At 49.7% G+C, this 27,798-nt stretch overlaps 9 protein-coding genes across 9 annotated transcripts; 2 read left to right on the top strand and 7 right to left on the bottom strand.

Annotated features, from left to right (window-relative positions):
* Positions 1 to 759: 759 nt before the first annotated feature.
* On the bottom strand, positions 760 to 3,195 carry BUD14 (protein phosphatase regulator; the record flags this gene model as incomplete). Its single annotated transcript, XM_018859215.1, has 2 exons — positions 2,446 to 3,195; positions 760 to 2,397 (listed from the first exon to the last, which is right to left on the bottom strand). Exons 1-2 carry the CDS (start codon positions 3,046 to 3,048, stop codon positions 760 to 762), a joined length of 2,241 nt encoding a protein of 746 aa, XP_018714875.1. The 5' UTR covers positions 3,049 to 3,195.
* An 829-nt stretch (positions 3,196 to 4,024) lies between these two features.
* FTH2 (Fth2p) lies at positions 4,025 to 6,165 on the bottom strand (the record flags this gene model as incomplete). The annotated part of the gene is made up of 2 exons (XM_018858658.1): positions 4,025 to 4,046; positions 5,060 to 6,165. 2 exons carry the CDS (start codon positions 6,163 to 6,165, stop codon positions 4,025 to 4,027), a joined length of 1,128 nt encoding a protein of 375 aa, XP_018714874.1.
* Positions 6,166 to 6,432: 267 nt separating this feature from the next.
* METBIDRAFT_30674 (uncharacterized protein) lies at positions 6,433 to 9,472 on the bottom strand. Its single transcript, XM_018855680.1, has one exon. It carries the CDS (start codon positions 9,086 to 9,088, stop codon positions 6,671 to 6,673), a length of 2,418 nt encoding a protein of 805 aa, XP_018714873.1. The 5' UTR covers positions 9,089 to 9,472; the 3' UTR covers positions 6,433 to 6,670.
* A 1,448-nt stretch (positions 9,473 to 10,920) lies between these two features.
* METBIDRAFT_35571 (uncharacterized protein) lies at positions 10,921 to 13,776 on the top strand (the record flags this gene model as incomplete). Its single annotated transcript, XM_018856627.1, has 1 exon — positions 10,921 to 13,776. One exon carries the CDS (start codon positions 10,921 to 10,923, stop codon positions 13,774 to 13,776), a length of 2,856 nt encoding a protein of 951 aa, XP_018714872.1.
* A 191-nt stretch (positions 13,777 to 13,967) lies between these two features.
* Positions 13,968 to 14,546, bottom strand: METBIDRAFT_38216 (sterol transporter; the record flags this gene model as incomplete). Its single annotated transcript, XM_018856970.1, has 1 exon — positions 13,968 to 14,546. The coding sequence occupies one exon, from the start codon at positions 14,544 to 14,546 to the stop codon at positions 13,968 to 13,970; it is 579 nt and encodes a 192-aa protein (XP_018714871.1).
* Positions 14,547 to 15,063: 517 nt separating this feature from the next.
* Positions 15,064 to 16,218, top strand: METBIDRAFT_15794 (uncharacterized protein; the record flags this gene model as incomplete). The annotated part of the gene is made up of 1 exon (XM_018854618.1): positions 15,064 to 16,218. A coding segment is annotated over one exon (1,155 nt), but the record flags the coding sequence as incomplete, so codon positions are not given.
* A 591-nt stretch (positions 16,219 to 16,809) lies between these two features.
* PIL1 (lipid-binding protein) lies at positions 16,810 to 17,724 on the bottom strand (the record flags this gene model as incomplete). The annotated part of the gene is made up of 1 exon (XM_018853793.1): positions 16,810 to 17,724. The coding sequence occupies one exon, from the start codon at positions 17,722 to 17,724 to the stop codon at positions 16,810 to 16,812; it is 915 nt and encodes a 304-aa protein (XP_018714869.1).
* A 1,058-nt stretch (positions 17,725 to 18,782) lies between these two features.
* Positions 18,783 to 20,000, bottom strand: HAT1 (histone acetyltransferase catalytic subunit; the record flags this gene model as incomplete). The annotated part of the gene is made up of 1 exon (XM_018856458.1): positions 18,783 to 20,000. One exon carries the CDS (start codon positions 19,998 to 20,000, stop codon positions 18,783 to 18,785), a length of 1,218 nt encoding a protein of 405 aa, XP_018714868.1.
* A 593-nt stretch (positions 20,001 to 20,593) lies between these two features.
* On the bottom strand, positions 20,594 to 26,083 carry DUR1,2 (bifunctional urea carboxylase/allophanate hydrolase; the record flags this gene model as incomplete). Its single annotated transcript, XM_018853792.1, has 2 exons — positions 20,594 to 22,591; positions 22,616 to 26,083. The coding sequence occupies 2 exons, from the start codon at positions 26,081 to 26,083 to the stop codon at positions 20,594 to 20,596; spliced, it is 5,466 nt and encodes a 1,821-aa protein (XP_018714867.1).
* Positions 26,084 to 27,798: the final 1,715 nt, after the last annotated feature.

Here is a 27,798-nt window from a genome sequence, read left to right as displayed (position 1 = left end):
TTAATACCGGAAACCGTTTCGACAATTCAAAAGTACATTAACGTACGCCTTCCCTCCACGCATACTATAAAGCATAGACACATCCCGGTAAACCCAACAAAAAGAAAACAACTCCTGCGTCAAATTACATTGAAATTGCAAATTCGGGTAAGAGTACACTCATATCAACTCTCGAAATAGACCAACGACTTTAAAAAAGTCTTGTGCGATTGTGGGCTTGTTCCCGCAACACATAGTTGCCATAAATTACCGATCAAACAAAATAGGTCAGACGCGAAGTTGAAAACCAATCTCAACATAGACATTGGAAGAGACGATCTTGAGACAAGAGAACATGCATCTTGAACTTCGAAAACTGCCCGCTGTCAAAGTAGACTCACAGACTATGCTAAATGTTGTAGCCCTGAAACCTATCTGAAAAGCAAATACAGGGCACTGAAGTTTTCCGCTGTCATGTATTATCAGAATAGTATGATAATTGCTCGCATAGCGTGCGACGAAACGTCAAGATTGAAAGGCGTTTAGTTCCGATAAAGCGGAAAATTCGTTTTCGTCGTTCAAGAGAGGCCACCCCAGGTGTGAAAAGCTTTTCGTGCTGCACGGAAAAATTGACGCATTCACTCACAATTTCATATAAACAAGACTCATTAAAGCATTGGTGTGATCGCTCCTATATCCTGAACTTCGGCTTCAACGCTTGATTTTTCAAATGTACAATCGAAAAGCCCCATTAAATACAGTTGTCCCTGGCTGAGCGGTTTATAGAGTGTGCTCCAACTCGGCAAGCTTTTCAGTGAGCTCGTCCAACTGGCCGAGAATAGGCAGGAACATGTCGTAAACAGGTCTTTTCCTTCTCTTCTCGCGGGCGACTGGAGCGGGTGGTTTGGGGGAGGTGGACACGCAGTTCACCGAGTTGACGCTTGTGAGAGGGGTATTGAAATCTTCCGCCAGGAGCGACTTTCGGGAGATTTGGTCGTTCAGGCCTTCATTGTCCCCGTAGGCAATGCCGCTCAAGGCACGGTTCAGTGCTCTTGTTGGCCGGTCGGGGGGAGAGGGCTCGTACATGCTTCCCTCGCTGTCGTCGTCTGAATGAGCACGCAGGCTTAGAGAGCCACCGAACGTGGGCTCGTGGGCAGCGGCGGCGGTCTGGGCAGCCTGCGAGTCCATTCCCAAGGTCACGATGTTGAGACGGTCGATGATCAACGAGCGCCGCAAGCAGTGCTCTCCCTCGTCGCCATCGGCGGAGTTTGGCCTGGCGACATGCACGGCATGTTTCGCGGGAGGCGTGTCCGGCGAAAACGAGCCGATGGAGGTGTTGTCGCCCGAGAATAGTAGCCTGGGCTGCGCAAAGTCGGCCAAGTCCGAGGACGCGGGGAAGGCAGTGGCACGGGGCTTCCGGATCTGCAAGGGCGCGTCCGGTGGATAGGTGTCGCTGAGGACATCCGAGGGCTCTTCGGGGCTGTCGGCGGCGCGGCCCGCAACGTCCGCATGCCCCACGGAGTAGTAGTTGTCGGAGAAGTCCATGACGTCGTCGAGGTCGGAGTCTTCGTCGTCGAGACGGAGGTCCCCCAAGTTCTCGAACGTGACCAGCTTGTTGCTCTGGACGTATGTGCCTGCCTTCTTGAGAATGGAGCTGGACCGCTGGAGGGCGCCCAGGCCCCTGCCATCAATGGACTCGTCTAGAGAGACCCTGCTGACGGCGCCCAGGGCCGGGAGCGTGTCGCGCGAGGACCGCTCGAGCTCCTCGTTGCGGAAGCAGTTGAGGCGCGCCAAGCGCTCGCCGTGGGTCTCCAAGCACTCCGCCGGCACGAAGCCGATCTTGCCGTCGTCATGCGCGGCCAGCGCGTCGTGCGGCGACGCCTGCCCACGCGGCAACAGCTGGCGCTCCTGCGTGCTCAACTTCTTGATGAGCCACCAGTATTTGTCCAGGTCGTTGAGGAGGTAGACCGGCTCGTCGCGGCGGAGCGTGCAATGCAGGGGGTCGGGCCCCAGGAAGTCGAAAAGCCCGTACAACTTGGAGGGGTCCAACTCCCTGGGCGGCAGCCGCGGCGGCAGCGGCGGGAGGAGCATGTCGTCGTCTGCGGAGGAGTGCGTGCCAAAGCCGTCCCCGCTGGCAAGGTGCTGGTCGGGGTGCTGGTCCAGGTTCATGTTTAGACTCCCACCGACGTCATCATTTGGATTTCTGTCGAAGCCCTTGTGTAGGTCCAGGTCGGAATGGTCATTTGGATCCTGGCCATAGTGTTCATTTGGATCCTGGCCATAGTACTCTTTTGGGTTCCTGTCGAGGTCATCATTTGGATCCTGGCCATCCTGCTCATTTGCATCCTGGCCATAGTACTCATTTATATCCCGGCCATAGTGCTCTTTTGGGTTCCTGTCGAGGTCATCATTTGGATCCTGGCCATCCTGCTCATTTGCATCTTGGCCATACTGCTCATTTGCATCCTGGCCATAGTACTCATTTATATCCTGGCCATAGTACTCTTTTGGGTTCCTGTCGAGATCATCATTTGGATCCTGGCCATAGTGCTCATTTATATCCTGGCCATAGTGCTCATTTGGGTTCCTGTGGAGATCATCATTTGGATCCTGGCCATAGTGCTCATTTATATCCTGGCCATAGTGCTCATTTATATCCTGGCCATAGTGCTCTCTTGGGTTGCCACTGACATCGTCAGTCCGATCCTGGCCATAATAGCTCTTCCGATCCGGGCCACGGGCCTCGCGACCCTCGCTTGGATCCGCATCAAAGTAGTCCGTGTACGGTGACCCACCGGCCGGCGAGTACTCGCGCGCAAAGGCCGTGGCGTGGCGCTGCTGGCGGTCCGTGAACACGCGGCCCGCGTCGAAGCCCGGCTGGCTGTCCCGGATGTACTGAATCACCGACAGCTGGATGTTCTGGCGGGCAAGCCCCGAGTGCGCCGGGTTCTGCACCACCAGCCCGTGCGACGCCGCCGTGTACGTCAGCGACGAGCTCAGCGTGAGCGAGAGCTTGCGCTCGAGGTCATGGAGGCGCTGGTTGGTGGCCTGCAACTCGTCGCGGGCCATGGTATCGGTGCAAACACACGATTTAAAGGAGGCTCAGGGCACGGCCGAGGGGGGGGATCCAGGGGGCGGGAACGCGGCGCTGGCGAGGGCGGGGTTGTCTCTGCGCGGGGCGGGGGTGTGTGTGGATGCGCCAGGTTCAAATGGCGGGGCCCAGGCGGCGAGAGGAGTGGTGGTGGCCGGGGTTGGTGGGGTGGTATGTTTTTTTTTTCTTCCTTGCCCTGGGGCCTGGGATGGTAGATAAGCACGCGAGGCTGCGGGGCCTCGCAGGGCCGGGCCCAGCTGGCGCTGGGGGAGCGAGCGTGTCTGGAGAATCCTGGCGTGGCGCGAGAAAGAACAGCGGCGCCAGCCGCGGCCCCAGTTCCCGGGCCGCGCTGTGCTTGCTCTGTTTGGCGCTGTTTGGGTCCGGCTTATGGCTGGGTGTTGTTTCCGTTTTGACATAGGTTTTGTTTCCATTTTGACATAGGTTTTGTTTCCATTTTGACATAGGTTTTGTTTCCATTTTGACATAGGTTTTGTTTCCATTTTGACATAGGTTTTGTTTCCGTTTTGATTCGGATTTTGGTTCCGTTTTGATTCGGATTTTGTTTCCGTTTTTATTCGGATTTTGGTTCCGTTTTGACACGGGTTTTTTTCCATGTTTAATTCGGTTTTTGTTTTTATTTATTTTTTTGTTTCCTATTTTGTTTCCTTTTTTGTTTCCTTTTTTGTTTCGTTATTTTCGGCTCTGGTTTTGTTTGGGTCGATCGTTGGTCCGTTATTTTGTCTGGCCCAATTTGTTTGGCTCGATGCTGTTGGCTCGATTTTGTCTGGCTAAATTTGTCTGGCTACAATTTTGTCTGGCTCAAATTTTGTTTCGCTCCATTTTTGCTTCGTTATATTGTCTCGCTCCATTATGGCTTCGTTATTTTGTTTCATTCCATTTTTGTCTGGCTCTATTTGTGTTCGACTCTATTTTTGATTCGTTGATTTGCCTGGCTCAATTCTGGCTACAATTTTGTCTGGCTCAATTTTGTTTCGCTCTATTTTGCCTGGCTCTGATGTTGAACACTTCTGATGATGCATGGCTCTGATTTTGTTTCGCTACTCAGGTCGGCTCCATTTAGGCTCGCTCTATTCAAGCTGGCCCTTTTTCATATTTAGTTTTGCTCCTTTTCTTATTTTGTTTTGCTCCTTTTATTCTGTCTGGCTCGCTTTCTTATTTTGTTTTGCTCCTTTTATTTTGTTTGGCCCCTTATTCTTATTTTGTTTGGCTCTAGTTGTTTGGCCCACGGGGTACTGTGAACATCGCCGCGTTTTGCCACGGCAGGCCCTGTTTGAACATCGAATGTGCGGGCCGCGACGCGTATTCTAGGCACTCGCTGTTCCAAGCAAGCCCACGCCAGCACGTATGCAACCGGCAACCGCTCCATGCTTCGGACGGGCGCCTGGGCTCGGTAGCACGCCTATTTCTGCTCGGATTGCCTGCTCTTCACGTTTCCCTGTGTGGTGTTCGGGCGCCCCCAGCCGTTTGCGGACCCTTTGCCCTGTTGTTTCCCTCCCCGGCCCGTATGGCCGCGCGGGGCCGACATCGCACCCAAATCCGCACCCAAATCCGCACCCAACATGTCCAGCAACAACTACTCGCCGGCGTGTAATACCGCTGCGGCTCCCTAGCCCGGTGCCCCGTCCTCGCCGCGCCACGTGCGGTTCGCCTCCAAGGATCTCGTCTGTAAACCGCCACCGCTCCGTGGCATGATGCGCAATGACGTCACCAGCCCATCGTTCCTTCTCTCGTAAACTGCTGATCGACAAGCATCACGGCCACACGCCCACCGCTATACGTCCGTCCGGGGGCCGCCTCAAACACGTAGAAGGACCCGTCGGTGGAGTTTCACAGGATCTTGCCATGGCCATGTGTGCTCAACCCCAGGCGGCCTGTCGTGCCGACCCCCGCATCAGCGTGCCGCCAAATCACCCCTCCACCAACTCGGCAGCCGCAAATCGCTCGGCCCCGGAGCCCAGCGACTGCTGCTTTCTCATCTCGTATAGCCTGACCTTCTTGCGGATCCTCGCCAACTGCCACTTGATGGGCACAAAGGGCAAGTGCCCATTGCGCTCCTCCGACATGCGCACGCGCAACCACACCGACACAAACAACCAGTAGCCGATGTACGAAAACACACTGCCGTACGTGGCGGTGTTGGTCCAGCCCACAATGGCATTGGCCACCATCCACCAGCCGTCGGTGAGCCCGTTGCAGCAGTTCACGTGCCAGACGGTGTTGGCCACATCGTACGAGCCCGGGCCGCTTCCTGTCTCGGATACGTCTAGCCCGCCGCAGAGGCGCACGTACTTCTCCAACTCCAAGAACCACACGCCCCTGCTCAAGAGCCCTGCGCTCACCACATAGAGGAAACACGTGGAGCAGATCAAGAAGTACTGGAGCGACAACTTGTTGCCGCCTTTGTACAAGGAAACGCCGATCCCGGAGCCGAGAAGCACCCCTGCGAGCACGGCCAAGGGCAAGGACGAGAGTGGCTGCGACATGCCAATACCTCCCATGAACACAACCGCCTCCAAGCCCTCGCGCAACGTGGTGATAAAGGGGAGAATGGCCAAGAAGTACTTTTTACTGAACTTTTCCTTTGGCGCGTTCTTTTTCGGTGTGCCGAGGAGCGCCGTGGTGGACTCGCTGTCGCTTTCGGCAGGACTGAGATCGTTGATTTGCGGCTGGTCGTTCTGGTACGCGTCGCCCAACTTGACCCACCACTTGATTTTCATCACCTTGTTGATGCGCAAGAGCCCCACGCCCATCACCGTGATGATGACGCTGGACAAAAGACAGAACACTCCTTCCCAGAGCCTCTCAGTGTAGGACCACAAGTCCGTGTCTATGAAGTAGAAACAGAGCACAAACACTAGCCCGATGGCAAAGCAAATGAGCAATCCCAAAATCGCGCCGAGCCACACCTGGAGCTTGAGCCCCTTGTTGACTGTACGAATGCGGCCGGCGTCCTCTGAGTCGCCTTCCGGATCTCTTTTCTTGATGAACGAGAGAAGCACGGAGATGATGATGGCCGTCTCCAACGTCTCGCGGAGAATAATGAAGAAGATTTGGATCGAAAAATATCGAGCCATGTCAAACATGATGAATCTTTTAGATGCCAGAAAACCGATGTCGTGAACGTAAAAGAAAGAGGACTGTTGAGATGCTGGGCATTTTTCAGGGCACTCGCACGCAAGTCCGGGGCCGGTTTCTGTATGCATGGAATTTGCATGATCTCACTGTAACGGCTCCGCCTATCTGCAGCACCAGACCCAGCCTCGGAGGCGTTCTCATGCGAGTTCTCGCGGAGGGTTTAAGCGAGCGATGGTTTTCGAACCATCATCGCTACTTTAAACAAGATCGGATTCTCTCATCATATACGCTCTATGTGACAGTATTCTTCCAACGAATTATTTTTCCCCTTTTGCTAGTCATGGAGAACACACCACCTCCTCAAAGTGGTCCGAGCGTTTTGTGTCGCCCGGAAAATACTTCTATAAAGCTCATCAGCGTGCACCCATACATTTTGGTGTCTTTCCTTTTAATCCAGCTTTCCCAGTTTTTCCATGATTCCATACCCATGCCCGAAGTGCGCCCCTAAGTAATTTTTTTGTAAACAGCTTTGAGTCGTTCATATTTTGCAGCCGCCACATTCACCACTTGCTCCTTTGACTCGGCGTCAAAAGCTTCATAAAACACTGCAAACGCACCTCTTTTTTTCTTGATTGCAATGCTCTGTGTTCCCTGCGGAATATCATACATGAAGTGGTGGACTGCCATGTCGCCGTCCACGTCTCCATCTTTTGCATCAAGCCCAATCACCATCTGGCCTAACTCTTTCTCCAACCGAAGCAACTTGTAATTTGTGACTTTGAACTTAGCGTACACGTGGAGTTTCCGAATCATCTTGTACCACGGGTAGTCTGTCGTCCACAAGTCTTCAACTCCTTGGTTGTACTTGTCAAAAACGCGACCTTGATCTACTGCTAATTTGATGAGTTCCTCTAGTTGGCTCAAGATTTCCTTGAATGTTACAGGTCCATCCCAATCGTTTTTTGCCTCTTGTGCATCATAGTAAATGGAGCTTTTTTTCAAAGACTCAGATGAAACCGTCTCGTTAGACCATGTATCCACCATGTGCTTGTTGGTGGTTTTCATTTCTTGAAAAAACTCTTGGACTTTCAGAAAGTATTGCCGGACACGGCTATCCACAACTTCATGCTCACTCAACGAGAGAACAAAGAGACCCAAGAATCTCACCATCAGCGCATGTAGGTCGAGATTCGGGTCGAGTTCTTCCGTGACCCATTTCATCGAGTAAGACTCTGACTCTGGGACGTAGGTGGTGTCGTTGAATTTGGGACTGGGCTCGAATTTTAGACTTACCACGGGCGTGTCTACTCGAAGCTGAAAAGTCCCGGAGTCTTTGCCTGCAAAAACGTAGCCCAACTTGTTGTTGATGGAGCTATGGTCTTGCTTCCCCCAATAACGAAGGAATGAAACCTCCGAATCGTCGTTGTCATGTTTTTCGGCATCATCGGCCGCATGATGTTTTTCAGTGCCTGCAGTCGCTCCAGCATCCTTGATAAGACGCCTATAGTAAGGCGAGTTTCTAGGAAAAGGAATCAAATCTGCCGTGGTTCGCAAGATGTGATTGAACAACGGGCTGGAGTCCACGGCGAAGTGACTCCCTGTAACCACATCGCCATCTAGGTTGATATAAGCTAGAATGGGGAGATTTCTGGGAAATACAGCGTCGTCTTTCACGTTCTCCAAAGATCCCATGGCGCTGTTACGCGAGGCGTCCCAAGATATAAACCTGATGGTCCTTAGCGGTTTCCAGCCCATGGTTTGTAAGTGGCTGAGTTTGCGCATGGTCTCCAACATGATCGCGTGTCCACTGGAGGGATTGGAGGACGTAAGTACATCACGCGATGCACCAATGATAATTTCGCTGTCGTTGAGGACTCCTTCTATAGCACCCACAACATTGGTTGCGTTTGTGCGGGAGCCGGAAAACTCGGATGTAAGGACAAGCTCGAGTGTTTCATCGAGAGTGGTGGGGCCAAAGTTCCAGTTTGCAAACTCAGCGGACGGAGGAGCGAGAGTCAGCAAGATCGGGCCGGCGGCTTTAAAACTCATTGGGAGGCGAAGCTTTGGTTCTGGAACCAGGGCAGGCTTGAAATTGCGTGAGATTGCCTCGCCGAGCTCTTTATCTCCAAAGACCACAGTGCCCACACAGCCGGCAGACTCTGCAAGTTCGACTTTGTCTTCCAAAGCATATTCCGACAGAAGCGAATGCGAGAAAACGGCGATTTTGTTTTTGAGCAGAACAGCTTGTTCCTCAAGAAGCCGGAAGTCCTCTGGCGTGCCTGCGTTGCAGAATACGTAGTTAGCCTGGACAGTGCCGTTTTTGCCAAACAAGTAGTAAGCAGGCATTTCGGAGCCTGGCTCATGGAGCATGGCCGTGTATAGCACACGGGAGGACGTCCCGTCTACAAGACAGAGCAGCAGAGATACGGGTAAATGGCGCCTGTCCAGGACCGCGAAAGTATGTGTCGTCGTCAGGAAGTGCATCGAGCGCATGGCCGACTCAACAAAGGCCGTCATTTTTGCCGCCGCCGGCAACCCGGGCTCCCGCGCCACCGGCGGATTCCTACTGTTTATTGCCGAGAGCTGTTTGAGCCACACGAGCAAGTTCTGCTCGACGGTTCTGCCGTCCGCATCCGGAACACCAATATCCAGCTGGACCAAGAAAATGCGCTTGACATCTGAGCGGGTAAAATGCAAGCCATGCCAGCGGCGGAAGTCCCTGCTGGGGGAAGTGCGTGGCAAGAACGAGAGCTGGAGCGTGATGATGGCCGCAACGCCAAGAGCACAAAGCCACCAGAACCGCTTGTGGAGAAAGTGCTTGATATTCCGCAGCTCAAGAGTGAACTTGGAGCGGGTGTCGTCAAAACTGGTTTGTTCGTCTGCCAGCTGAGGAGCCAACAATGGACTTATCTCCAGGGCCATGGTGCTGAATGGGCCTGGAAGGGGCAGTGCGCCAAAAGTCTGGTTGCAGAAAAGCGAAGTGGCTTGCGCTTCGTGAACCGGTGTTGTTGAAAAGATGATCCTTTCTGCTATTTTACGCTTGTGCTATATAATAAGGAAGAGGTTAGTGTGGAGTTGAGCAGTCGAGGGAATTATAGGCAGCTGCTGTGCAGGTGCGACTGGGGTTGCCGCGTGGCTATGTATGCGGGGAGTAGAGCAACAGATCTGAGAGGCCAGTGGAAAGAGAGGCCTAAAAACAAGCCCGAATTGGGGCCCACCAGTGCAGGCCTAATCTGGGGCCTGTTTTGGGTGTTTTTTTATACTGTTTTTTTTTTGTTTTTTTGTTCCTTTTTGCTGTAATTTGTGTATGCTGTTATGGTTTTTCTTTTGTTTCTTGTTCTTGTCTTTTCTTTTTGTTTCTTGTTCTTGTCTTTTGTTCTTGTCTTTTGTTCTTGTCTTTTGTTCTTGTTTTTTGTTCTTGTTTTTTGTTCTTGTTTTTTCGAGGGTTTATCTGGTTCATCTGGGAAACGGGCCGGATTCATGCCCAGCTGCCGGCCCTAAGCGCATACCCGCGTTCCACGTCAGATGGGCCCAAGCAATATCATGTCGGATGGGCCCAAGCGAAATTGGCCATCACAAGCCATCTATGAGGAAATAAGACCGCCATTCTGAGTGCAAAAGCAGGTTGCCGCGGCACTGCGCCACGCCCTCTCATATCATGGTGCAAAAAGTGACCCTGAAAATGGCGTTTGGTATTTGGTGTAATCATCATTTAGACTTCGGCCGGCCGGCTACGTGCAGGACCAACATGGTAGAGACATCTTGCCGGGCCTCGTCATATGGAGCGAGTTGCGGCGACGCTTAAGATCCGCCTGTCAAATCCTAGAGGGCCGCTGAAAAATCGTCGCAAATGGGGCCCGGAAATCGAGTCCAAAATACCTGCGCTGCGACTATTCTATAGGGGCTATTTGTTTTTTCTTTCTGGTTTCTGGCTATCGGGACGGCCCCTGTTCCGCGTCCGAAAACAGTAGGAAACAGTGAGGCAGGCCCAGCACCGCTGCTGAACACCATTGGAATTCGCCATAGCTTTTTTGCCTTTGGCAGAAACCAGAGCCGAAGACGCGAAGCGGCGAAGCGGCGGGTTTTGGGGTGCCAAAAATACCTCCCGAAAAACTTTTTCAATTTAAGCTTTGGCTTGCTGGGCGCAGGTCACGTGCCCTGCGTCTTGCTATCGGCCGTGTTATCGAGAGCCAAACAGGCAGGCTCACCGCGCGCTGGGTGCAGGCACCTCAGGCACTAAACGAGCCCTTGCGGGCCTATGCAAGACCAGGGAAATCTGGAAATTACATCTTGACTGCTCTGCGGCGTTCCCGGGTTTTCCGCCCGTTGTTCTTTTCTTCCTGCTTTTGTTCCGCCACGTCCAAACACCACGTGTCAAGGCTCGGCCGCATCTGTCATTCTTGCCCGTCTTCTAGCAGTCAACTGCCTCTTCGCAGGGCCCATCTGACGTTTTAGGAATTCCGCACGTTTTTGGCCCCGGTTCTTTCGAGCCTGCCCTACTTCCGCTTTTTTGGAGAAAGCTGGATCCGAGTAGCACTCACCAATCGAGCATCCCAGGCACAAAAGCCCGTTTGGCCCGACTTGGTCCCTACATTTGCAGCCGCCCTTCTAATTCGGCATCCTCTGGTGGCTCTCTACTCACCAGCAATAGATAAGACTGTGCCCATTGGACCCCCAGGCTTGTTCACGCCATGTCCAGGCAGGAGCACAATCCGCTCGACAACTTTGACTTCGGGGGCCGGTCGTATGTGTCCATGTCACACCGGCCGTCCATGTCGCTAAACTCCCCCACCATACTATCCGGTCTTGAGGTGCACCAGGAAACCGCCGATTTGGCCAATATCGGCGTCACGGATCACGACACCGTGGCGATAGACGACCGGGAGCTCGAGGAGTACACGCCGGAGCACCCGCCGATCCCCATAGATTCCGCTAGGTACAAGCGGGGCCTGGCCCTGGCATATGCCGAGCCCCAGTTTGCAGACAACTCCAGCATGACCCCGCTAGTCGACAGCTCCAAGAGCTTCTATGCAGCCACGCTCCGGCACGATACACGCCGTTCGCCCAACGATCTCGAAGCGGCCATGGACGCGGGCCCCGGCCTCTTGCCCAAAACACCCCACGAGGATGTGCGTACAGATAAGGACCTCTCCGGGCCCAGCAACATCTTTGTGAAGGCCGCCTCCTTTGTGCCGGCAGTGTTCTTGGGGACCTTGCTCAACGTGCTCGATGCCTTGTCGTACGGCATGATCATGTTCCCCATCGGAGAGGCCGTGTTCTCGCAAATGGCCCCCACCGGACTCTCGATGTTCTACATCTCCACGATCATTTCCCAGTTGGTCTACTCGTGCGGGCTCTCCGCGTTCAAATCGGGCATTGGCTCCGAGATGATCGAGGTGACCCCGTTTTTCCACTCCATGGCCCTCAGCATCGCGGCCAACATGGCGGACAAACTGGACGAGGCCATTCTCGCCACGGTCATTGTCACGTATGCGTTTTCGGCCGTGGTCACCGGGGTGATTTTCTTTCTCCTCGGCAAGTTGAAGTTGGGCTCGTTAGTGGGCTTTTTCCCCAGACACATCTTGGTGGGATGCATCGGCGGCGTGGGCTACTTCTTGGTAGTCACGGGCATCGAAGTCTCCTCGCGCCTCGAGGGCGGGCTTTTCTACGATATGCCCACGTTCCACTTTTTGTTCGACAACTATTTGACCTTGATGCAATGGACAGTCCCGCTTCTTCTCACGGTGGTGTTGATTCTCCTCCACCAGAAGATCCACCACTCGCTCTTGGTCCCCATGTTTTTCATTGGTGTGTTCATCGCCTTCCATGCGATTGTTGCGTCGGTCGGGGCCTGGGATTTGGACATGGCCAGGAAGTACGGCTGGGTCTTTCCCGCAGTCGAAACCAAGGAGCCATGGTACTCTCACTACCAGCTATTCCGCTTCAACTTGGTGGACTGGCTTTGCATTTTGCGGGAGCTCCCCACCATGCTAGCTCTCACGTTTTTCGGCATTTTGCACGTGCCCATCAACGTCCCTGCTCTCGCAGTCAGCGTGGGTATGGACCAGTTCGACGTTGACCGGGAATTGGTTGCGCACGGCTACTCCAATGCACTTTCGGGCTTGGTCGGCTCCATCCAGAATTACTTGGTATATACCAATTCCGTGTTGTTCATCAGAGCAGGCGCTGATGACCGGCTAGCTGGGATCATGTTGGCCGCGGCTACCGCGGGTGTCATGGTCACTGGCCCAGTTGTCATTGGCTATATTCCAGTTTGCGTCGTGGGCTCTCTCATCTACTTGTTGGGCTATGAATTGCTCAAGGAGGCCATTTATGATACATGGGGTAGGTTGCGCAGAATTGAGTACTCCACTATTCTTATCATCGTTGTGGTCATGGGGGCTTGGGACTTTGTCTATGGCGTCTTGGCCGGTATTCTCTTGGCTTGTTTGTCTTTTGTTGTACAGGCTGCCAGAAGACCCGTCGTGCAAGATATTTACACTGGTGTGGTGGCTCGCTCGACAGTTCTTCGTCACCCCAAACAGCAAGAATTCTTGAAGGATGTGGGAAGCCAGATCTGTGTAATCAAATTGCAAGGCACTGTCTTCTTCGGCTCCATTGGTGGGGTGGAAGATTCCATACGAGACATCTTTGAAAAAACAAGGTTTCGCAAGAACCCAATCAAATATTTGATCATCGACATGAAAAGCGTGTTCTCAATTGACTTCTCTGCGGCGGAAGGCTTCCGGCGAATCTTAAACTTGACCAATGAGTTTAGTACTCAATTGATCATTGCCTCTGTAGAAGAGGACAGCGAGATTGTGAATGCCTTACGTGACGCCGGTTTATGGGACACTGCTTGTGACTTGGACATCCAGCTTTTTGATGATTTAAACTTTGCGCTCGAATGGTGTGAAAACTCTTTCTTGAAAACCTACAACAAGCTTCAAGTCCATGCCATTCCAACAAAGCAAATTCGCGGTGTCTCTACTATGAAACTGGGCTCGCCGCTGAGCAAGTCAGTCATGTCTCCAGGCTTTGACATGGCCTTTGGCACTCCCCGTACAACCCAAGTGTATCAGGCTGCCACTAAGAAAGTCAAGGACGAGCAAAAAATGCAAAGAAAATATTATTCCAGCACAGATAATTCCTTTAAGCAGAAGCCGCTACCTCTTCTAATGATCACATTTAATGGTTTGTCGGAAAAGGATGCATCATTTTGGGCCAAGGTAGCTACTTCATTCATCATGGAGAAAATTCCTCAGGGCATGACCTTTTATGATACTGGTGTCAACGATCCTTCGTTCTTCATCTTAGAATCCGGACTAGTGCGCTCATCATTCAAGTTTGAGAGTGATTACAGAGAACTTCCGTCATCTATCTTGCCAAACACGGCTTTTGGCGATTTGCTCGAATTAAGCGCTTATAGGAGAACAACCTATACAGCGGTGAACGATACTGTGGCGTGGAGATTGACGGCAGAGAAGTTGAAAGACTTGTTGAGGACGCCAGAAGGACAATTGGTCTTTAACGAGCTTTTGATCGTGCAAGCTAAGTTAATGAAGGAGAGATTCGATACGCTTAGTGCCAACTTAGTAATTTCTGCTTAGCGCGGAGTTGACTTGGACGTTGAGCCAAGTGCTTGGAACAGATGTATTTATTCATGCGTAAAGAATCATATGCCATTTTCGTATGTATTCTAAAAAGTGTATCTAAGATTTGTGGTAATTCCTTTGGCTTTAAGTAGAAACAGAGACGTGAAACTGGGAGTATGCGCTCTTACTGCCGCTAAGTTTGAGCATCACTTGGTTGCAGGAAATTCAACTGTGGCCGTCAAGCAAGTAATCAACTTATCATCCTTAGAATAGGCTCTAGCGTTGACCACGTATTTTCCAGGAGGTACCTCTGCAGGGATTTCCACCAGTTTGGAGATGATGTTTTCACCCTTTTTAATTGGGCACTCGAGATCAACGTTCTTGACCTCCTCACACAAGTCAAAGGTTTGATGAATCAACTTAATGAAACCATATCGAACATCCACGTCGACGTAGGCGCCTTCCTCAATATCCTCAGTCAAAAAACCAACAGCAGAGAATGTGAGGTTCTCGCCCTTAATTGGTGGGTTCGGGTCAATGACAACGTTTTGCAAGTCTAGAATCTGCGGAGAAGAGCTCTCACAGTTAATGATTGGCGCATTTCCTGGAACGGGTCTGTCGTCTGGTGTGGGGAAAGTGTTAATGATCTTTGGCGAGTCTGGGTTCTTCTTTTCGGAAAAAACAGCATTCCCCACCGAATCCAAAAAGGAGTCAAGAGAAGGAATAACAAAGGCCGAAGACGATGCAACAAGGCCAGCAATGGCAAAGCGGTGGATAGCAACCATTTTACAGAGGGTGTGGTGTATGAGCTAGGTGAAAAAGGAACGCGGACTCAAGAGAGATAGGGGACTAGCATAGGAAATGGTCTATCATTCTTGCTCCGTGATAAGTAAGGCGCACTGATAGGAGACATACCTGCAGGAAGCTCGTTAATGACCGAGCGACGGCCACGGGACAGAGCGCGCCAAGGTTATGAGCTTGGTTGCAAAAACTGCGCCTGTCGAAAAAATTCCTGCGAAAGTCGGATCAAATGTGTGTCTCTTTTATAAGATAAAAGAGCACCAAAAAAAGAAACCAACGCGGCTCAGTACATTTTCACGTGGCTAACTCTGCGAGGGGAAGATGAAAACAGTGTGGTGGCTTTATAAAAAGGCAGCTTTATCCTAGCAAAAAAAGTGTTGAAACGCCCGCACCAGTATTGCACGTGCCTTTATTTTCTGATCTAGCCAGGGTAAACGTATCTGTTTTATCTTGATAAGCTGAAAATTAACACATTAAAAGTAGAACGCCATGAATAACATAATTATTCAGAAAGAAGATGGCGGTCTTGCACAAGCTTGGCTCATGGCCACAGTCGGCACATCCAAAACTGCTTACCGACGAACACTGAAGCGTGAACTCAAAGATGTCTCGATTCCAAAAATTTGCGACGAGGTTACTTCTATAGCTTCAGAAGCGCGTCATTTGAGATTGACATCCAATTTGTTGTATGGGCTCTCTTTGATTTACAAGCAAAAGGTAGCCTACATGGCTACCGATTTGTCACTAGTTTGTGATCGGATCACATCGCCATTATTCACGAAAAAAGTAGTTTCCCACGGCTATACTGCGGATCCAAAAACTTCAGCACCAGTCACTCGATTAGCTTGTAAACCAGATAGTGCTAATTTTGAGATGGAATTAGATTTTTTTTCAGAATTCCATGATTCTGAGGAGGAGGATGTCGCTTTGAGCAAATCGGATCAAAATGCATTGGCAATAAGATGCCAAGATAAAGACACCAACGGGGAGACTGGCTTGACCATAGTCCCTGCCTATATCGCTGCTGATGCAAAGGATAAACTGTTTATGGAGTTTATGGACAAAACAATGAGTACCAAGGAGATACTGCTAGATGAGGATCTCACCGTTGATTTTGAATTCAACCAAGATGGCGAACTTGTGGGGCACGAGGGGAGCAACCAACTCATTCAAGAGGCTGACTTTTTGCGCGATTTGAATCTAGAAGAGGACCTTGTCGCTGTGAGTGGCTCTTTTGAAGATTTTTCTAAATCCAACCAAACCGATGAGCACGTTTGTCTTCGACTCCATCGATCGAAGGCAATTCCTTTGGACACCGGGGCTGCAAAAACGCATAAGAGAAGAAAATTAAAACCAATCTACGATGAAATCACTACCGTGGGTAATGAGAGAAGGCTCACAGAGAGTCCCTGCAAAAGTTTGTCTTCTCCTAATTCGGTGTCCAATGTGTTCTACGACATGAGTTTGACCCAACCACCATTTTTGAATATGTGCTACAAAATAATTTTTGGATCCTTCTATACTGCCAGTATGAGCGCTGCCAACCTCCCTCTGTCAACCAGACACCCGACGATTTCCAAGCTCGATTCATTTTTGAGAGAGTTCGACGAAATTGAGCAGGGAAGAAATGTGCCTAGCAGAAGACCAAGTCTGAGTATCGCGGAGGAGATAGCCATTGAAAACCCTTCTCGCGCTTCAACTGAGGGTGATCCTCAGGGAATTGCCGATTTCGACATTGAGCCTCTCTCGCCAATGTTAGAGGATATCGGGGAGGCTGAGATCGACGATTCAAGGGATGCCCGCAAGTTGGAAAGCTTCCAAGACTTCTTACACGAAAGAGCACGACAGGTCGCCGAGAAAAATGTGCAAAAGGTCCAAGAGTCTCTTTTTACCCTTGAATCTCTCATTCCCAGTCGCTCATCGATCGAGGAGACTCCAGTTCCTAGAAGTCTAGCCGCAAACGCTGTCTCGTGTCTCCTTCAACTAGCTAGTTCCGGCTCAATTATTATTCTGGCAAAAGCTAGGGAAGACTTCGGACTTTCAGAGCCAGCAGAGATCAACATCAGCTTCAGTTAGGCATCACAATTGTGTTTCGATTTTAATTACTAAAATTATTAGATACATAATACAGTGAAAGAGAGACGGGTCGAGTCAGCAAGGTACTAGGTGGCCATCGTTATTACCAGGGGGCAATAGGATTCAGACTCTGTTTTGAATTGAAGGTCACACGGCAAGAAAGATAGGGCTTCAAACGGCGCCGTTGGTCTCGTCGTGCTTGGCGAACTCCTCCTCGGCCTCGTACAATTCGTGTTCCTCGGGCTCTTCGGCGTCCTCTTGATGCAAGGACAAGGTAGGCTTGACGGCAGCAGAGTCTAAAGTCCAGGATCCCAATGCATTTTCGGCATCAATGATGATTTGCTTAGACGCCTCGTAGCCGTCGTAAGCAGCTCTTGTCTCGCCAGGGGTGACGGCAGATTCGTCCAACAACTCCAAGAGGGCTTTACCGTATCCGGCTATGAGAGCATACTTCTCCGCCAACTCCCTGATGGCGTCAAACTGATAGTTGAAAGCAGCCTTCAATTTCTCTCTGGTGATGTTGGACAATTGAGCCTCGGCGACCAAGGACTCAGCCTCTGCTCTCACCAACTCTTGCTCCAAGACAGAAATCTTTGGAGACTGTGGGTCCTTGTACTTCAAGTGAGCAATCTCGTCGGTGATCTTTTGCTTTCTGTCTCTGGAAGGCTGGACCGAAGCCTCGATGTTTCTGATGGTCTTCAAGGTGATTCTGTACTGGTCGTACTTGTCGATGAATTGGTCCTCCAACTCGCCAATCTCGTAAATCAAAACACCCAATTTGTCGGTGACATCAGAAACATCCTCGTCGTTCTCCTCACCCCACAAGGACAATTGCTTGGCGGTTTCACGGCGCTCTCTGGCGGTCAATTCGATGGCTCTCATGACGTTCTTCTCCATCTTGATGTACTGGGTCAATTTCTTGGACAACTCAGGAGAGGAAACACCGGCAAAGCTCTTCTTGAAACTAGAGGTGAGACCCCCCTTGCCAAAAAACTTCGACTTGGTGGAAGAAGTTGGGGGAGGTGGAGATTGCATTTGCGAGGCAGTTGGCGCCTTTTGGGATCTCATGGAGTAGGTTCTGTGCATTGTGGCTATTTTGTGTGGTGGGAAGTCGAGTTGATTCTTGCTGGTCTAAAAAATTGGCGAAGGCGGGGCGGGAATCGTTCTTTATATATGTGGGGTGATGCCGAGAAGGGAGAATGCCCAAATTGAGAGCGTGCGCGCGGCGGTCGATGCATGATCCCTTGCTTACCCACGCCTGACGATCAGGCAAAGGAGGACTTTCCACCATACCAAATATTCCAGGCTCTTTGAGACTCCGCCTTCTTTCCACATGTTAATGGAGTAGCGGGTGGCTCTTGAATTTTTTTGTGAGTTGATTCAGTTGTGTTTTGCGTACATTTTGTTGCGAGACTGTCGTGGTGCTTTCTCATTGCTTCCTATTGTCTTTCCTCTTCCATCGAAGTATGGTTCATTAACCCGCAGCAATGTGCGGCTCTTGGAAGACTCCCCACTGCGAACCTCGGACCAACGAAAAAACACAGGTATACTTTTTTTTTGACGTTTGATGGACTTTAACAAATTGTTCCACTTGCTCTTGAGTCACACAAACCATTGGTCATGGCACGTCTTTTAGGCACTGACAATGGTACCTCACAACTAGGGTTGCTTAGCGCAATCGCTAACCGATGGTCCCCAGTGCATGCTCAAGTGGTGCATGATTGCTCCATTCCGCGAAAATTGCGAGAGCAGAGAAGAGGATTCTGCAGGATCGTTTCTGGAAATGGGGCTAGGTTGACGTCATGATACATATACCTGAACATGTCCTCAGCACCGACCCCGCTTTACGACTTGTCGTAGACTTGTATTTTTGGACCGGGCACATAAAACTTCGGGCAAAATATAGCCTCAGGGTTTGTATATTAAAAATTTACGCTGACAAGCACATCAATAGACATGCATGAAAGCAGCCGTAAAAAAGCGAGCAGCACCCCTCTGCATGAGCGAGGCGGAAGACTCTATTTTCAAAGAACAAGAGAATCGGCCGAAGGGTGCAAGACCCCCAACGCAACAATGCTATAACGCAGCATGCAAACTTAGGTTTTCAATGTTTTTCAAATTATAATTCTCGCTTCATGACAAAACTACTTCTTCTGTTTCTTGGTAGGTTTACCATCCGTGGCTGCCTTGCGCTTATGCGAGAGCTTCACAGGCTCGAGAATTCGATAGTAGTCGTCTTCCAAGGCTAGATAAGCTGTCTGAAGCTTGTCAAGCATGGTGGGCTCATCCATGTCACTCAAGGCTTCTTTGTTTTTTTCGTAAAGTCTTTTCTTGATATAAAGACGAACATCCTTCTTGGAGTCCCTAGAAAGACCATGCTTCAATTGGTAAAGCAACGCCATCTCCAAGAGTCTTTGCAGTTGTCGCTTTTCCAACTTCTCTGCTGTTTTGAAATCATTGAGGAACCCGTCTTGTTGTGCCACCTTGATCGAAAAAGTGTTCAAGTCAATCTTGCCTGTGTCTACCAAACGCGTGAAGTCAACTCGATCTCTCAAGTCATCAAAACTCTCATTTGGATCCTCCACCACGATCTCCAGAACACCTGGTTCCGCAGCCCATGTATCGTAGAGTTTGGCGTACATATCAGCACCTAGCAATTGTCCCTGGAACACGGGCAAGACAATAAATTGGGATAGCTTCTTGCGAATCCGCGTTTCGCCCGCTTCAAATTTTTCTGCCCCTGGATATGACCAGTAGTTATAGGCAGTGGCGAACCCAACGATTTCGGGCAATTTAGGGTCGGTTGTTTTGTACATCACGTAGATATCCCACTTAGCGTCATCGTGCTCAATGTACGTCCCCGCTTCAATGAAGAGAAGAACGAGGATTTGCAACCTCCTAAGCAACTCCACCCCCAGCTTCAGGGACATGTCTATTTTGTAGATGCCGTATGTCTCACCGTCTTTGGACCATGAGTCGCCGACGATTTCTCCTGGGATCTTGTATTCCTTTTGCTCCGCATCAATGGCGTCCCTCCACTTGAGCTCATCTTTGAATACGGTGCTTTCTGGCAAGAGTTCCAATAGTTTTTCTTTTGGATCAACGTCTACCTCATCTAGCTTTTGAGACCACTTCACGTTGAGGAAAGGGAGAAAAGTGACTGAATCGAAACAGAGAAAGATCTGCAAGTCTTGGTACCCGAAGATTGTCTCAGATTCCCCGAATATAGGATACGTGAAAGAGGGCTGGAATGACTGAGCAGAACCAGCTGTGTCCGTGATATATATTGTGATGGCTTCGTTCAGAGAAGCTGTCCAAAGCTCAGGCTGGAGCGATGCGATAGCGGGGCCCACGCTTTCCATCTTGTGATTTAAAAAATACTAAAGCTTCTGCTTGAAGACGGCTTGAAATACGAACTTGCTCTGTTCGTTGCAAGTACCGTCTGTTAGAAGCACTGCAGTTCGGTGTGAATTAGACCTTGCACCGTGTTTTCGGTGGGCGCGCGACTACAAGACGTGTCGGACCGCGCCTTCTCTACTGAACACTACAGGTTTCATATGTACCTATTGAAGTTGAGGTATCGTTCCAGAATCCTGAAAATAAATGAATTCGGTGATTCAGGGCTTTTTTTAACTTTTTACGTCTGGATATTCGAAACGCCCACTTGGAAAAGGATGTCACTCAATGCATTCAAGATCACGCACACCAGAAAGTTATATCGCCACAGTTAATCACATAGGCCATTTTCGGTGATGTGTGATTTTTCTCTGGTTCGCCCATAATTTCGTCTGAAGTAAAAGTCTAAAAGGTGACTGGTATCACATAAATTTTGCATATTCCTATAAACTCGTTGTTCTTTCGCAGCCATCCCCTCTCACAGGGACACCTGCAGACCATGATCGACCAATAGGCCGATTTTTCATAAATAAAACATCTGTCGGTTTGCTAAGACTCGTTACTCGATCACAACGACCAAGTCCCCAGCGTCAACCATATCACCGTTTTTGTGGCAGATCTTGACAACTTTACCTGCACTGGGTGCACAGACCACCATCTCTGTTTTCATGGCTTCAACCACCACCATTCCTTGTCCAGCTTCCACAAGATCACCCACTTCTACCAACGGCTTCCAGAATCTTCCAGAGTATTCTGAGTAAACCATTTCGGCTTCTTCGCTGAACTCGTCCTTTTCAAAAACAGCAGGTCCAGCCTTGCCAGCCTCTAATTCGGCATTAGACACCTGGATGAGCCTGTTGAATTCCTCGAACTTTTCGCCAGTTTGCTTCTGGTGGAACTCTTCGATAGACGCAGAATTGTCTTGAACCCAGTGCATGTACTGCTCATGGTCAAAAACACTTTCGACAATCTCGACATCAAAGTGCCCAGCTTCCATTTGCTCGGTGAACCTGTCGACCTCAGCCTCCGAAACAGGGTAGAACTCAACTTGGTCAAACGGATTCAACAACCACGGCTTGTCCCCAGAAGAGTGCGCACCCAAGGTCAACTTGTCCCAAATAGGAACCGTGCGTCCCACCAATTGGTATCCTCCCGGAGACTCCATGGTATAAATACACATGTATGAGCCCCCAATACCAACAGTGCCATTAGGAGTATAGGTTCTGGATGGATTATACTTTGTTCCCAAAAGACGATGTCTTGGATCCAATGGTACAGCACATGGAGCGCCCAAAAATACATCACCAAGGCCAAGGACCATGAAGCGGGCAGTGTACATCATGTCTCTCACCTGAGTACGTTCGACACCATTAATGGAAGCGATGAAATCCACGTTATTTGGCAACCAAGGCGCATCGCTTCTAATCGTTTCCTGATATCTCGTCACGGCGTCCATTGTCTTTTGGTCCTCGAAAGCCATTGGCAACTTGATGATCCGCGAAGGGACCTTCCACTTGTTGACGGTAACAATCTCTTTCTCAATAGCAAGCAAAATATCCAACAACTTCTTCTGCGTGATTGTTGCATCGTATTCAATAAGCACCGAGCGAACGCCACGAGACATTTCCACTATACCTTCCACGTTGAAGTCATTCACCAAACTGATCAACTTGTGAATTCTGTATGACAAGTTGAAGTCCATGTTGTTCTCGCCGTACTCCACCAAGATATATCTGTCACCAGCTTGACGATAAACAATCTTTGGCGAGGATGCAGTGTGGGGAATGAGAGCCAAAACCGGGTCTTCAGCTTCCGCCAACGTTTTTCCTTCGAATGAAGGCACATCCCCAGCAAGCTCCTGGATGACCTTGTCTTGAGATGCCTTCAAGCTCTTCGCAGTCTCGTAAGAGATTGGGAAAAACTGAACCAGGTCACCGGGCTTGACCTGGCCAATCTTCCACATTTCTGCTTCGGCAACAACTGCCTCGCACACAAAGCCTCCAAGAGATGGACCATCACAAGTCAAGATAACAGGCTCATCACCAGTGAAATTGATGGCACCAATTGAGTAGACGTAGTCGTGTGCGTTGGATGGGTGCAAACCGGCCTCACCTCCATCCTTTCTCGCCCACTTTGGCTTTGGGCCTATCAATCTCACACCAAAACGGTTGGAGTTATAATGAATTTTCCAGGTGGAAGCGAAAAATTCTTTGACAGCTTCTTGGGTGAAAAAGTCAGGAGAACCATGAGGACCACAAGTCACACCAACCTTCCACGCATTAGTGGCGTTGAAGTCATAGGATGGAATCAAAGACGAAGGAACCTCAAGAGGCTCGGAAACTGGAAGAGGCAATGAGCAACTGGGTAACTCGGGCTGACCCAAAAACAAAACATCGCCAAGTTTCAAAACACGTCCGTTGTAGCCACCCAAGTTTCCAAGAGCAAATGTTGATCTGGACCCCAAGTATTCACAGACATCGATTCCTCCGCGAATGGCGACATATGCCCTGCACCCCGCCTGCAATCTTCCAATAATCAATTTCTGGCCCTTCTTCACCTGGATTGGTTTCCACTAATCAACGTGATTATCATCAACATCAACATCAACCACACCTCCGGTGACAGCAACCACAGCATCATGATGGAACAAAAGCGTTGGTCCGTTCAAGGTCAACTCTAATCCTGGAGCTGCCTCGTCGTTACCCACGGCTCTGTTTGCCAAACGGAAGGCATATTCATCCATACATCCCGAGGGTGGAACGCCAATGTGCCAGTAGCCCTTTCTGCCTGGGAAGTCTTGCACGGTAGTGTAAGCACCGGGAGATACAACCTCGAATGCAGTTGGCCTGTAGTCAAACGAGTCCAAAACCTTGGTGGCCACCTTAGCAGTTTCAAACATTTCCGAGTTGGCGATTGAACGCAAGTAGTCAATGTTTGAGATGCAGCCTGAAATGGCAGTTTCGTTCAATGCTTGGCGCAATTTCTTCAAGGCGTCGTTTCTGTCCTTACCGTGCACAATGATCTTGGCCAAGGTGGGGTCATACTCGGCGCTTATGACAGTCCCCGTTTCGACCCAGCCATCGATTCTGGCAAAAGATGGGAACTTGACTTCAGTGAGTTGACCAGGAGAAGGCATGAAGTCCTTCACGGGATTCTCGGCGTACAATCTGGCTTCCATAGATGCACCCGTCACCGTGATTTTCTGATCGAAGTCAGGGGGAGTATCGGCCGCAATCAACAACATCCACTCCACCAAGTCAAGACCCGTCACCATTTCTGTGATGGGATGCTCCACTTGCAACCGTGCATTGACCTCCAAAAAGTAGAACTCGTCCCTTTTCTCATCGTAGATGAATTCAACAGTGCCAGCACACTTGTAGTTCATCAACGAGCCCAAAGACTCCGAAGCGGCCCTCATTTTTTGGCGCGTCGCCTCTGGCAAGTTGGGGGCAGGTGTCTCTTCAATGACTTTTTGGTTTCTTCTTTGCAAAGAGCAGTCTCTCTCGCCCAAAGCAATAGCTTTGCCGTATCCGTCACCAAACATTTGGATCTCGACGTGGCGGGCGTTTTCAACGAAGCGTTCCAAAAACACGCCGGAATCGCCAAAGTAAGACTTTCCTTGATGCTGCACACTTTGGAAGACCCTCTCAATTTCATCTTCAGAGTCTACCTTTTGCAAACCAATACCGCCTCCGCCAGCAGTGGACTTCACCATGACTGGATACCCAAGCTCGCCTGCAATTTTCTTGGCTTCTTTCACATCAGAAACCAAACCCGACCCAGGCACCAAAGGTACACCGGCAGCCTCGGCAATCTCTCGAGCTGAATGTTTCAAGCCCAACTTTCTAATTGCATCACCAGCGGGGCCCACAAAAACAATGCCTTCCTTCACGCATCTATCAGCAAAATCTGCATTTTCGGACAAAAAACCGTAGCCTGGAATAATGGCTTCTGCACGTGACTTCTTGGCAGCTGCAATTACCTTGTCGATGTTGATGTATGTTTCACCAGCAGAAACGCCATCCAAAGCTATCGACTCGTCAGCCATGAGCACATGACGAGCATACTTGTCGGGGTTGGAGTAAATGGCAATGGCGTGGATATTCATCTTCTTCAAAGTTTTCATGATTCTGACGGCAATCTCACCACGGTTGGCTACGAGGACGGACTTGAACGGTCTTTTGGTCTTTGCTTCCTCCCTGCTCAAGTGCTCGTGATATGCGTGCCAGCCACCAAACTCAGAGATGTCTTTTGAGCCTTGAGCATTGTAGCCAGACTCCTCGCAGATAAAAGATTTGATCCACTCGCCGGACTTCAACTCCACCGATCCAATTCCCAAAGGCTCTGGAACAAAGTTGACAAATTTGCCAAAGGACTCGAGTGGAATTTCATAGACTTCCAAAGCAATTTCTGAGCCCAGGAAAGAAACTCTTCTCAAACCAGGCTTGGCGACAGGGCCTGTCTTGGGCAATGCGTACAACTTGTAATTGGGCGACGTGGAAGTAGCTTCCACGAAAGTGGCGTTCACTTCCTCCAACTGCCAATGCAATTGGTACCCTTTCAAGTGAGCACCGACCACTGCCAACTTGACTGTGTTATTCAAGACCTTGTTTGGCAATTCCGATGGCGCGTAGACGACATTTTCCAAAGGCGAGACCTGGCTTTCTTTCAAGCAGCCATGGAATCTGGAGGTTTCTTGGGCATACACTTTCATGTATCGAGAGGCAAATTCCAACAAAGCATAGTCATTGAACTTGTGCGAGAGAAAGGTCACACCGAAAGGCAAGCCGTCTTGACGGATGCCGGCAGGGACGGACAAAGCAGACAAGTCTGCCAAGTTCACAAAGTTGGTGTAGGTGCCCTGGCAAGAGTTAACTTTAATAGGCTCGTCTTGAACTTGCTTGATCGAAGGGTTCAAGGGAGCTGTTGGCACAACAATCACGTCAACATTCTTCAAGATGGGCTTCATTTTCTGCAAAATGGCCTGGCGCTTGTACTCGTACTCAAAAGACGAGGCTGCAGAGTGATTGGCGCCTCCCTTGATGATCTGCATCACAGTGGGGTCCAAGTCCTTTTCCGGGGGATTGGTGGCCAAAAACTCCTTGGCGCCCCAGTACCGTTCAGCGACCCAGCAGCCATCGTACAAGTACTTGGCCAAATCCAAGAGTGGGGAGATGTCAATGGTGGACATCGTACATCCGGTCTTCTCCACGAGAGAGACGGCCGACTTAAAAAGCTCGGGGTTTTCGTTCTCTCCGCACCAAGTAAGAGTGGAGGGAACGGAAACACGCGGGCTCGAGGCAAAGCTCGTCAACACATTTTCAGGCAAGGCGCGGGAATACTCATCGTGCTCGATGTCTTCCTTGGCCAAGATGTTGAACACCAATTGTGCGTCCTGGAGGTTCAAGGCAAAAACAGAAACCGTGTCCAAGGACTTGCATGCGGGCACCACGCCTTTACATGAGAACACGCCCTTGGTGGGCTTGAGTCCAATGATGTTGTTCAAAGCTGCGGGCACGCGGCCAGAACCGGCAGTGTCCGTTCCCAAGGAAATGGGGACAATTCCGCGGGCAACCACTGAAGCCGAGCCCGCCGAAGAGCCTCCGGAAACGTAGTCTTTGTTGAAAGTGTTAGGCGTAATGCCGTACGGCGATCTGGTGCCCACCAAGCCCGTGGCAAACTGGTCCAAGTTAGTTTTGCCGAGAATAATAGCACCGGCGTTTCTCAACAAGCGCACTGTTGTGGCATCTTCGGTGGGGTTATACGCAAAAGACGGACATGCGGCTGTGGTAGCTAAAGACTTCACATCGATGTTATCTTTCACTGCTACTGGAACACCGTAGAGAGGAAGCAATCTCTTATTTTTGTTTGATTGGAGAAAAGTCCACTGGTGGCGCAAATCGTCTTCAGACGCAAGCGAAATCCATGCTGGGTCCGAAGGCTTCTGGTCTTTCAAGAGCCGAGTCAACAACTCAAAAGAGGTGTCGGGGGTGGCATCGAAGTGGAACTTCTTCCACTCACTGACTGTCCAGCCAGTGTAGTCGGTCATGTTTCTTCGGTGGAGTTTTCAAGGCAAAGTTTGAGAGTGTTTTAGTGGAATCAAATCAAATTCCCGGTTTGTCTGGGCGATCTTCAAAGGTGAGAGGTAAGATCTGAGACAGTGTTCCGTGAAATGCAAGTGATAAGTTTTCGGTTAATTAAGATTCAATAAGGCTTTTCGCAGAAGGGCCTTAAGGTATCCTAGAATCGAGATGTGGAAAACAAAACAGAGCAAATGTATGGCGGCCATCTGGATATTTATAGATACATGGTTCATGCTCATCGCTGGAGGCTTATCGGCCGCAGGCCCATCGGCTGAGACTAATCAGAAGATCGATCGCGATCTTCCGCTACTGATAACCTGCATACAGGCGATCGCTCTATAGCGGAAGGCCTTTCGGGGATCTCCATGGCGATAAATGGCAGGCGACGACGGGCCGGCCGCGGGGCGAGCCACCGCCCGAGTTTTTCTGCGGGTGCCGTTTATTCGAACAGATGATGTCACCACCCACAGCGACATTGGGCAAATACATGATCTGCTGGTAAAGAAAATTCAAAACACCACCTGAAATATCTTTCACATTGAAAACTTCTAATCATCTGACCAGCGAAAGATTGTTCGAAGCAACACGCCTTGTGTGCCTTGTAAAAGTGTACTTATGTAAGAAGTGTACTTATGTATCGGAGTGCATCTCCAATGATATTACTTGAACATAGAAAAGACTGTGCACGCTTTTATATATACAGATAATAGTACATACGCTATATGGCTGGCAGAGCCGGATCTTCCAATTTTCACTTCTTGTATTAGTAGCCCTGAGGTCAGGCCTCGTATTTTTGGTGAGACGTTTGTATGGTAAAATACACATGTAGACCTGCTGACCATATTTGCAATCCGATTTTCTACATTCGCCCGTCAAATCATGAGCTTGAACAAGTGAGACAATGCAAGGCCCGAAATCTTTTGCCTCGCGTGATTCTGATAACTTTTTTGGAAAGACCCCCCCCTTTCTGTCGAACATAGGCTCAATTCGCTGTTGTTTATACATGTGATTGATGATACAATCAAAGTTTTATGGCTTAATGGTCTTGACTTGAAAACCAGAGCTTCATATCAGCTCTTGAACCTCTCGTTGCTAAGCTGTTATCGTGAAGATGGCTTTTGATGTGCCTCGAATTGTCGTAACACTTCGTGTCGTTTAAATCACATTCGTGGCATTTAAATCACAGTTGGCCACCATCCAAAAAATTATTTCGTTAATTTTGTAAAATTTGGTCATTTTTTGCACTTTCCACTAGATTTTACAATGTAGTAGAACTGTGCTGATATTGTGCTGATATTCTGTTTCATTTTCTTGTGGAGAACATTGATGGATCATTGTTTAAACAATTACTGAATATGAAGCAACTTCTTTCTGTGATATGAGGTTCCCCAGCTCAACTGAGAACTTCTCGCTAATGTCGTTCGTTTGTTCAAAAACATTCAAATTACGTTTTCACCACGTAGTATAGTACAGTTGCAGACAATGACCCACAGACAGATTCCAGTAGACGTCTATTGGGAAGACAGACCGACATCACTATCAAAAAAACAACCACGACATACTTAACATGTAATAAGATTTAACTCCAAGAAAAATTTGCTCCATGTGTATTTCAAATGCAGTTTCAAAAATATCATTTATGCTTTTTGCTTTTTAAACTTTTTTTTTAAAAGAATCGTGA

Source organism: Metschnikowia bicuspidata, assembly GCF_001664035.1.
Source record: "Metschnikowia bicuspidata var. bicuspidata NRRL YB-4993 chromosome Unknown METBIscaffold_1, whole genome shotgun sequence".
Taxonomy (NCBI): domain Eukaryota; kingdom Fungi; phylum Ascomycota; class Pichiomycetes; order Serinales; family Metschnikowiaceae; genus Metschnikowia; species Metschnikowia bicuspidata.
The sequence above is the reverse complement of the archived record's forward strand: the minus strand, read 5'-3'. Positions and strand labels throughout refer to the sequence as shown.